We start from the raw sequence: 11,706 nt of genomic DNA on the forward strand, positions 1-11,706 counted from the left end.
AGAAAAAAAAAAAAGAAACGATTCGATGAATAATAATTATTCAATGTTTATCGTTCGACAGTTCGATGTGCATAGCGCGAGTCAACGTACTTGATGTATCTATATTTTGTCTTCGATTAAAAATACGTCGCAAAATTTGGAATTATCGTTCCTAGGTAGAAGAAGTAACCATGATCAATGGAACACTTTGTGATTAGGCTAATTGCGAGAACTATATCACGTGAGTTAGTCATCCGACTTTTTTTTCATCGAGAACGTCCCTATTCCCTTTTCTCGATGCGAAATGCTCGATTTTATCGCGATGTTGCAGATCGATGAAGTGTAAACGGAAGCAAACGGCACATGCGCCATGGTCAAACATAATTATTCCGAATTATCGAACCGTAGAAATCCATCTTTAGAGATATATCGACGTATCTTGCAAAGGTATCCTACTTCAGGGTTGTCTCCCACTGCCCCACTCACTATCTTATTATCCATTTATGAACAACGGCCAAAGAACATTTGTAAAGCATCATTGGCTAGACGATTGAACTAACATCAAGCACTTGCCTACGCTCTTCTTTATACCATATATATATTTTATTTAAAAACGGATTACCCTCGATTTATTCGATCTATGAAATAAAAAGTTACATATAGGTTACGTCATAAGATACATCGTATTCATTATTTACGAAATAGTCTATTTAACGAGAGGTACCGCAAAGGTATCGTTCTCCTATTTACTACGAGATATCGAATTATTTGTCAATTGCGACCAACGTGAACTTATTGTACACGATTGCCTTGCCCGAAACCTAAGTTACCGTGAGTACAATAACGTTCAGGTGAGATGAACAACCACGTACAAATTCTATCCGATTACAGGTAGCTTTTTAACGTAAGAACCTTACTCGAAGGTCCTTCGCCTATACACGATATGCCTATACGCGGATCACACAGATCGCTCTGTGTTTGTCTGTCCCGATGTTACACAGGCTGACACTTGGTCTCGACAAACAGCGAGTTGCTAAAGTTGCACGGATAGTCAAAAATCGCCGGACTGTCCTCAGCAGTCCCTTTATATCCTATTCACCCCTCTTTCCAGGCCCGCCGACGACGTCGCGACGTTACGCCTGCTAATAGATATCGAGAGGCGAGCTTAGGCCGATAGTGATCTCGCTCTTTGGGAAGTCAGCACATCTACGAAACACGTCCGTGACCTTCCAAAACTTTAACCGCTAAGTGGCCACCGTACACCTAGGTTGACTGCAGCCCAATTTGGTGCAGGTCAAGAGACACTTAAGAGTATCCTTACTCTTACATTGAGTAGCATAATTGTACTTGTTGATACGAAAAGGGGTAGCATGTACGTTGCGATTTGTGTTGGCGGAATTAGATAACAAAGATACGCGTCTATAAATTTTAAACAAAATACCGTGCAACGATTGTTGATTTTAAGATTAGATGCAAAAATTTATTACTTCGCGTTATCACATGAAATATATATATATAGATATACATATAATCTATCGTTTGAGAAGAATGTCACGTTTTCGAATATATTATTCAGATACAAATCTATATATATATATATACACATACGTTAGTGTAAATGTAGAGAATCTATGTAAATAACAGAGCATTGTGATGTGGATATTTTAAATTATATAATTAAGCAGCCGCGGCTAGGCCATGTACTTTAACGCGTTTCGCGATTGTGAAATATCGCACATCACGATGAGAGGGTAACATTTGTTTCAATGTAAGGCCGCATCTCGAAATCAAAGTTATTTCATTATTCCAAATTATCTAATATAGACAAATCTTTGCTGAATTCGTGTATTTACCTGACCTGTGCAGCCGCATTACTTCGTGTTACGTAGATTAATGTTATCTAGACCAACCAGTTTAACGAGCGAACATCAAACTACGGAAATCTAAACATTTAACGGTGCGAATAATATCTATGTTTTACGGAATTACCGGACAAGTCACAATTAACAGGACTTCAACTATTTTTAGCGTAGCTCTGGAGAAAATATGTGGTGAGAAATTATTAAGTAGTCTTGCTTTCTCTCAAGCCCCTGCTTCCGCTCAAGCCCTTGCCTTTATATCATTGCGTTACCAGAAATTAAATAAAAGATGGATGTCATATTCAACTTCAACGCGATCTTGTTTTGTTCCATTCCTATTCCTTACAACTGTTGAACGTGATTACTGCAATATTATCAAGTACCACTTAAGGCGGCATGGATTTATATTTCTGACACGTATTTTATTTTCACGTTTACACGTATCGAGAATTACACAACTATAAACAAAGGAAACGTTACCAAGTTATGTAGCTTTTCAATAGTTATACCATGTACGAGACTAAATCTACAGTTTAATGGAACCGTGTCTCAAACTAATAGAAATACTGGCGTCAAAAATTTCCAGAAAGGTATATGTTGCACCTTATAAAATACTACAGAAGTATAAATTTATAATTTATAATAAAAGAAATGAAATTAATAAATCATTTTGTATTACGATCGAAAAGTATATATTTTCGAAATCGATAACGATCCTAAATTCGATCCTATAAAATGTCTAGGAATTTTATTAAGTTCGATTTTAATTTTACTGAATGGTTGAGGATCTACATTGAATGAAGAATATTAAAAATAATACAAGTGGTAGAAGAATTGAAAGATTATAATCTCTGTGATTGTTAAAATACATACTATATTAAATTTTTACTATATCTCATCTATACTAAAGATGTCCAATACGACAAATTTCAGAGTGTCTTCTGGTATACTCAAACGTAGGGTATGCTGCACGTTTTGTAAATATCTATGAAACATAACCTTAAATATAACTATGTGCCGATCAAATTTCCGTATTAAACTCGATTTGTGCAAATTTTACAATGATGTGCGTCGTTTTTCTTGGATATTCATTGATAGTACAAAAATGTTTCAAATTATTCATGTAATAGAACATATTGTAAAATTATTCAATATCAATGAGCCATTTCATTTATTATTAAATGAAGTTGAATATTTGCCACCCAATGAAGACATTCGTATTCTGAAGGAAAACGAAACAGTCCTGTAAGCATTATCACATTAAAAGTAAGTGAAAAAGAAAGTGTGTTATTTATATTAAAATGTTTTAGGGTTTCTCCTGGATCTGGATTGAAAAATCAGTTTGATTTAGCTGTAAGTACTACTGTTTTACCAGAAAACCAAAGTGGAGAGAAGTCAAGAAACATACCTGTAAAACTAGAGCAAACTAGAAATTCATATCAACATAATCAATTACAAACTAGTCTTTCTTCTACGTTATCAAGCACAGTCCCACGTATAGTATCGTGTTCAATTAAACAAATAACATCAAATCCAGTCGAACAGACAATATCAGATTCAGTTGAAAGGATAATATCAAGCCCAATTGAACAGAAGATATCAACTCCAGTTACACAAGCAGTGTCAACTGCAGTTTCACCAGTAGTATCAACACCGATTCAACAAAGAGTATCAAGTCCAGTTGAACAAAAAGTACCAACCTCGTTTCAACAAACAGAATCAATGTCGGTTCAACTATCAAGCGACTCCACAACCAAATCACAAGGTGGTAAGAAAATAAATAGTTTAATCAATGTCTATTGATATAAATCTTACAAAAATATTTAATATGATAGAAAATTTCTCAGTACGCCCGAAAAGAAGAAGATACAGACGTGCACAGAAGATATCAACTCCAGTTACACAAGCAGTGTCAACTGCAGTTCCACCAGTAGTATCAACACCGATTCAACAAAGAGTATCAAGTCCAGTTGAACAAAAAGTACCAACCTCGTTTCAGCAAACAGAATCAATGTCGGTTCAACTATCAAGCGACTCCACAACCAAATCACAAGGTGGTAAGAAAATAAATAGTTTAATCAATGTCTATTGATATAAATCTTACAAAAATATTTAATATGATAGAAAATTTCTCAGTACGCCCGAAAAGAAGAAGATACAGACGTGCAAAGAAGAAAATACAGACTGAATATTCAGAGATTAAGAAAAATAAAAACAATTTAAAGAAGCCCATGATTATAAATTATTGTACTATTCCCTGTGGCAAACATATTCGTTTTGATAATATAGATGATAAAAATATTACAGAAAAAGATACTACTTCTGTAGAAACAATGAATAGTGCTAATACAACTAATGTATCACCTCCTCATGAACTTGCTAATTTATTATCATTAGGTCAAAATTCTACTCCACTTACCTTTACAAACATTAGAGCAAAGGATGAAATCAAAGTAGAGCCCATATCTGATGTAGAAATTTCCTCCAATCAATCCTCTGAAAATATCAAAAAAGATACAACATTAATTAATGAAGTAAATTTATTAAAAGAAGCATGGGATACAGATTATGGAGTGTATCCAATTATGACAACAAAACCACAACTTGAAGATGTTATTGCATTTCAGGTAATATTTCTACATATTATTCATTATCTTGTTTTTACATAAAATTAATTTTTAGATATTCAAAACAGGAATGTATTATGAATCAGGATTATCAAAATTTATCGTAGCAAAAGTTATATCTTATTGTGCAGAAACATCATTGTACACCCTTAAAATATCACGTAAGTGATTTAGATATAATTTATATTTAATATCAAAGAACATGTCAATGTGCTTCTTGTTACTTGTAATAAACGATATTTTTTCCTTGCAATAGAAGGTTTATCCGAAATACAAGAACCAAATGGAGAGCTTACGCTTACAACAGGGGAAGAAGAATGTGTAATAAATGATACTATTAAATTAAATTATACACGAATGTTCGAACCACGTCTCGTATCTACAGATACTTTAAACAAAACAATTAATCCAGTTAATTCTATTGATTATTAATTCACATATTTATTTTATATATCTTAACCCAAATATTTTTGTGCAAATGAAATATATTGCCTGATCATCATATTCTGTTTTATAATAATTGATAAATAATAAAGTTTACGCTAATTACCCTTTTTTTGAGCTTAAGTATAACATGAACAGCAGCGCTTTGTAACATGTATCCGTAATTACTACAAAACTTGATTAAATTTCATTTGCTAACACTTTATTAACACAACGCAGAATAAATTTCGTTGCAAAAAGTAATGCTAAACTATCAAAGAAAACCGTTAATAGTACCGATTGCTAAATTTCACTTTAGTCTTTTCACCCGCGTAAATTTTTGTTTGCTCCGAATTAAACACTTTAATATTATTTTATATAATTAAATTTCTGAAGAAAATACGTATTATTATTCACTTCTTTTGGATATTTAATGCACTTTCACGATTATTTGCATTCGATTCAAAAAACCTGAAAAGCCTGCGCGCGCAGTTCCAATTTGGTCGAATCTTCCTTTCCTGCCTCATTTTGATTGGTTGAACTTCATCTCGCTACTGAAATGCGAGCATTTCGAAATGTCGCGTAATTTAAAGAAATAACGCGTCATTCGTATGTACTTACTATACTAAACCACACATAATTAGAACATAATTTTGTGTTTGAACACAAATTATTATCTTATTATAAAAGAAAAGGAGAGGATCATTAAAATAGAAGAAAATATATTATATCGATGTTTATAATACAGCACAGAGTAGGTTTTGTTTTAACGAGTCTGACTATCTTTTTTCGGTTTTGAGCCTTCGTTTGCGAAATTCAGAGACGAAAGTGCAAGTGTCTGTCCGATTATGTTCTGCTACTTAATTTTCTCGTTTATATGTCCGAAATTCTGGTAGCTGATTACGATTTGTTGCTTAATCAGTGTAGAATTGACTGTTTTATAAATTGCAGGCCGATTTTTTTTTCGATTTTGAGGGGTCAGTTCCGAAATACAGTAACGGTAGTGCAAGTGTTTATGGAAACGTCCTACGCTGTTGGCTGTATAAGTGTACTTCTAATTCATTAAAATACAAAAGTTGTTTAAGTTACTGTTCATGAGAAATTTCTCAAAGTATAAATTTATAATAAAAGAAAAGAAATTAATAAATCATTATATTTACATATACATATATATAAAAAAGTAAATATTTTCGGAATCGATAACGATTCTAAATTCGATCCTATAAAATGTCTATGAATTTTTTTGAGTTCGATTTTAATTTTAACGAATAATTAAGGATCTACAATGAATGAAAAATATTAAAAATCCTCCGAGTGGTAGGAGAGAATGATCATAATCTCTGTGATTGTTAAAATACATACTACATTAAATCTTTACTATATCTTATCTGTACTAAAGCATCCTTAATGCGGTAAATTTCAGAGTGTCTTCTGATACGCTCAAACGTAGGGTATGCTGCACGTTTTGTAAATATCTATGAAACATAACCTTAAATATAGCTATGTGTCGATCAAATTTCCGTATTAAACTCGACTTGTGCAAATTTTACAATGATGTACGTCGCTTTTCTTGGATATTCATTGATAGTACAAAAATGTTTCAAATTATTCATATAATAGAACATATTGTAAAATTATTCAATATGAAAGAGCCATTTCATTTATTATTAAATGAAGTTGATTATTTACCACCCAATGAAGACATTCGTATTCTGAAGGAAAATGAAGCAGTCCTGTAAGAACTATTACATTATAAGTGAAGAAGAAAGTGTATTATTTACATTAAAATGTTCTAGGGTTTCTCCTGGATCTGGATTGGAAAATCAGTTTGATTTAGCTGTAAGTACTACTGTTTTACCAGAAAACCAAAGTGGAGAGAAGTCAAGAAACACACCTGTAAAACTAGAACAAACTAGGAATTCATATCAACACAATCAATTACAAACTACTCTTTCTTCTACGTTATCAAGCAAAGTCCCACATATAGTATCGTGTTCAGTTGGACAGATAACATCAAATCCAGTAGAACAAACAATATCAGACTCAGTTGAAAGGATAATATCAAGCACAATTGACCAGAAGATATCAACTCCAGTTACGCAAGCAGTGTCAACTGCAGTTTCATCAGCAATATCAACCCCAATTCAACAAAGAGTATCAGATCCAGTTGAACAAAAAGTACGAACCTCGTTTGAACAAACAGAATCAATGTGGGTTAAACTATCGAGCGACTCTACAACCAGATCACAAAGTGGTAAGAAGATAAATAGTTTAATTAAAATCTATTGATATAAATCTTACAAAAGTATTTAATATGATAGAAAATTTCTCAGTATGCCTGAAAAGAAAAAGATACAGACGTGCAAAGAAGAAGATGCAGACTGAATATCCAGAGATTGAGAAAAATGAAAACAATTTAAAGAAGCCCATGATTATAAATTATTGTACTATTCCCTGTGGCAAACATATTCGTTTTGATAATATAGATGATAAAATTATTACAGAAAAAGATACTACTTCTGTAGAAACAATGAATAGTGCTAATACAACTAATATATCACCTCCTCAGGAACTTGCTAATTTATTATCATTAAGTCAAAATTCTACTCTACTTACCTTTACAAACATTAAAGCAAAGGATGAAATCAAAATAGAGCCCATGTCTGATGTAGAAATTTCCTCTAATTTATCAGATTTATTAAATGAATCATGGAATACAGATTATGGAGTATTTCCAATTATGACGACAAAACCGCAACTTAAAGATGTTATTGCATTTCAGGTAATATTTTTACACGCTATTCCTTATCTTGTTTTTACATAAAATTAATTTTTAGATACTCAAAATGGGAATGGATTATACACCACAAATATCAAACTTTATCGTAGCAGAAGTTGTATCTTATTGTGCAGAAACATCATTGTACACCCTTAAAATATCTCGTAAGTGATTCACATGTAATTTCTATTTAATAGCAAAGAACATGTCAATATATTTCTCGTTGCTTGTAATAAAAGATATTTTTTTCCTGTAACAGAAGGTTTATCTGAAATGCAAGAACCAAATGGAAAATTTGCGCTTACAACAGAAGAAGAAGAATGTGTAATAAATGATACTGTTACATTAAGTTATGCTCAAATAATAAAACCACGACTTGTATCTACACATGCTTCAAAACAGAACAATTAATCCAGTTAAATCTATTGAATATTAATTTACATATTTATTTTATATATCGTAACCCAAATATTTTTGTGAAAATGAAATATATTGCCTGATCATCATATTTTGTTTTATAATAATTGATAAATAATAAAGTTTACGCTAATTACCTTTTTTTTGAGCTTCAGTATAACATAAACAGCAACGCCTTGTAACATGTATCCGTAATTACTATAAAACTTGATTAAATTTCATTTGCTAACACTTTATTAGCACAACGCAGAATAAATTTCGTCGCAAAAAGTAATGCTAAACTTTCAAAGAAAACCGTTAAACGACACGTAATAGTACCGATTGCTAAATTTCACTTTAGTCTTTTCACCCGTGTAAATTTTTGTTTCCTCCGAATTAAACACTTTAATATTATATTATAGAATTAAATTTCTGAGGAAAATGCGTATTATTATTCATTTTTTGGGGGATATTTAATGCACGTTCACGATTATTTGCATTCGATTCAAAAAACCTGAAATGCCTGCGCGCGCATGTCCGGCTTGGTCGAATTTTCCTTTCCTGCCTCATTTTGATTGGTTGAACTTCATCTCGCTACTGAAATGCGAGCATTTCGAAATGTCGCGTAATTTAAAGAAATAACGCGTCATTCGTATGTACTTACTATACTAGATCACACATAATTAGAACATAATTTTGTGTTTGAAGACAAATTATTATCTTATTATAGAAGAAAAGGAAAGGATCATTAAAATAGAAGAAAATATATTATATCGATGTTTGTAATACTAACAAAAATCAATTTTTAATTTAATGAATTTTTACTTCAAAACTTATTTAACTTATGTTTATGTTTAACTCGTATGTGAATTTAATAGATGCTTCTGTGTATTTAATGTGATGCAATGATGAAGCGTTAGACAAGAAAGTTATAAATGAAAAAATTTCGTCATAAAAATTAGACTTGAAGTAAATTAATTTTTTAAATTCTTTAGGTTCCTTTCTTTATATTACCATTCTTATGTGAAATATGTATATCTATTATTATATAGAAAATTTTGCATATTCCATTTTACGATTGTACGATTTTCATAATTATTGGCTACATCGAGCAAACAGGTAACGAAATTAATCAAATTTCAACATATCTGTTCATTAAAAGCATTTCCTCGTTGAACTCGTCTTTTCAATGGAATTGAATTTGCGAAGCAATATCAGAGAACGTTATATTGACACAAGCTTCGCTAAAACTTCCATTAGTAAACACATTATTTCTCATTCAATCTTCAAGACGACAATCGCAGCGAGGAATGAATTAATGCCTATTTCCATTACCAATGATCAATATTCTAAAAGCGTATACAAGAATATTATTACACACCGAAATTATACGATACTGCACTTATGTGTAATTAGCAAACGAGTGAAAAAATAAACATCCTTAAGTTTCAACTTAATTGACGACTAGCTGGTTTATTCTCGTCGCATGATTCAAATGTCGTAGTTCGTAATTAAATTCGCTTCAGTATTTCCTACACAGTGCGTACATCATCCAGTCGTTTGTCCTTTGCTGATGAATCTAATCGCGAATGGGATACCTGGGTTTAATTCCACGGCAGCAATGATCGCGTTCGCACGATACTGGTTAATAGAAAGCAGCGCGAACGTGCGGTTTGCTGCCGAGAGTGGCCATGTATTCGCATAATTCCGGGTCAGCGATTAATAATCGCATCCAGGGAAAATTGCGGCATTACTCGAGATTCTAGCCCTAATATTCCTTTGCTGGGCACAGCTTATCCATTGTAATCGCGTGATTGAAAGCCCCAATACGTTGAACTCTAATAACACTGATCAACGCGAATTTTAATCTGTAATATCCATTAGATAATTCTTTTAGAATCTACTTTCCTGGAAACGAAAATATAATCGAAATTGCTCTATCACCCCTAGTTCTAAAAGATTGAGAGTTTTTATAAAAACGAACGATTTTAGGATATAATGAAGTATTACATAAAAAGTAAGAAGGGAAGAATGAACATTCTTGTCTTAAATTTATAGTAAAAGTATACTTATGAACGTAACTGTGTTAAAAAATACCAATAATTTACAAAAAATTTATAAATTATTGGACCAATCGTTAAAAATAAATTAATTTTATTAATAACAAATTGTCCAGAATGCAAACTTATGGTAAAAGTGAAAAAATTAATAAATTATTGCCTACGAGAGCGGAAAATTAATAATTAATAAAATCGGCAAACTTAGAAAATTTCCGATAAGGGTGGGGAGCTCGGCCGATCGGAGACTATATAAGGGGCGACGCGACCCTGCAGAACTCATTTGTCGGTTTGGCCTCGCGCGCGTAACATCTAAATTTTCATAGTGCGCGAGGGTGGAGGGTCCCAAGTGAGGTTGGGGCTAGCCACCCCACCCCCACTCCTCCACCTTAAACAATTTAATAATTTTTTTCTTGTTTTTAGATATTAATAATTTTTTTGTTGTTTTCAGCTGTTAATTATTTTATTTCTTTTCAGGTTTTAATACTTTTTAATTTTTTCGGAGTTTATTTTCTCGTTTCTATTTACTTTTATTCGACATTCGAATATTTCGTATAATATTCGAATGTTTCCTCGTTGGCTTGTTGATATCTTATCGTGGAAAGGGATCAAAATACTTTTATTCCCTCTGTATTTTTTCCAAATCAGAGGGTGACAGTGCAATTTTGATTAGCATTCGTTTTCAGGAAAGTAAACTCTACGAGAATCATCTAATGGATATTACAGATTAGGGTAAAAGTCGAAATTTGTTGGTCAGTGTTATCATGCTTGCTCGTATACGCTACAGCCACAACCTATGGTTGCTAATCCGGACGATCTCACGTGCGTAGCACATATAAACGAGCAAGGAGACGTATATAGTAAACATTGTTTCGGCACTTGGGCATTCTAGCATTCATCCTTCGTGTATGGAAGACAGGTGTCATTAATTTTCTAGATAAGTCTATCATTTCCGGCTGCGTCGTTGACAATAATATAAGTACGTCGAATGTCAGATATACTCGGTTTGTCATACATCGACACAGTGGTTCATTTGCACGCTCAACTGTCGATGTACGATTTCTCGACGCGTGATGTACGACACGCTTTTATAATCCTAGCTTCATCCGCGTCACAATTTTTACGTTGCTCCAATTTTTCCTTCTCTTTTAGTCTAGTTGCGCGGGACCGGTGTAAGTAATCACGAAAAACGTCATCTCATATACCGTGACCAAATATTTGTCACTGACTGAATATAATCGAGATGATAATTCGAGGTGTGAATAATTTACCAGGTGAAATACGAAAGTGAATCCGTGTCTGATTTCACTCTCGCGAGTCCATCCTTGTAACGCGATGAATTTATTTCTGCGCTTCGAGGGTGAATTATTCATAGTTAAATTGCAGCTAAGAAAGTGTGTCGTGATCACTTAAGCTCGAACTGAGTGTTTACTGCATTCCGAGATCATTCTCCGATCAAAAGTTTCCGAAAATTTCTCGTTTTTCCGATTCTCGTGTAACGAGCTTCTGCTTTTCACGCTTGTTAGCATCGTTGCAGCGTTCTTCCGACCGATTTCGATTTCGTTCATCGATTTTCAGAGATTAGG

The 11,706-nt window shown here is 32.8% G+C and overlaps 1 protein-coding gene across 1 annotated transcript; it reads left to right on the forward strand.

The window, feature by feature from the left end:
* Positions 1-2,847: 2,847 nt before the first annotated feature.
* LOC108555728 (uncharacterized) lies at positions 2,848-8,125 on the forward strand. Its single transcript, XM_017911511.1, has 12 exons — positions 2,848-3,083; positions 3,149-3,606; positions 3,674-3,892; positions 3,963-4,465; positions 4,521-4,626; positions 4,722-4,876; positions 5,709-5,811; positions 6,389-6,623; positions 6,685-7,142; positions 7,210-7,670; positions 7,726-7,811; positions 7,907-8,125. Exons 1-12 carry the CDS (start codon positions 2,851-2,853, stop codon positions 8,076-8,078), a joined length of 3,189 nt encoding a protein of 1,062 aa, XP_017767000.1. The 5' UTR covers positions 2,848-2,850; the 3' UTR covers positions 8,079-8,125.
* Positions 8,126-11,706: the final 3,581 nt, after the last annotated feature.

The sequence above is a fragment of the Eufriesea mexicana genome, unplaced genomic scaffold (assembly GCF_001483705.2).
Source record: "Eufriesea mexicana isolate 0111107269 unplaced genomic scaffold, ASM148370v2 scaffold265, whole genome shotgun sequence".
NCBI classification, from domain to species: Eukaryota; Metazoa; Arthropoda; class Insecta; order Hymenoptera; family Apidae; genus Eufriesea; species Eufriesea mexicana.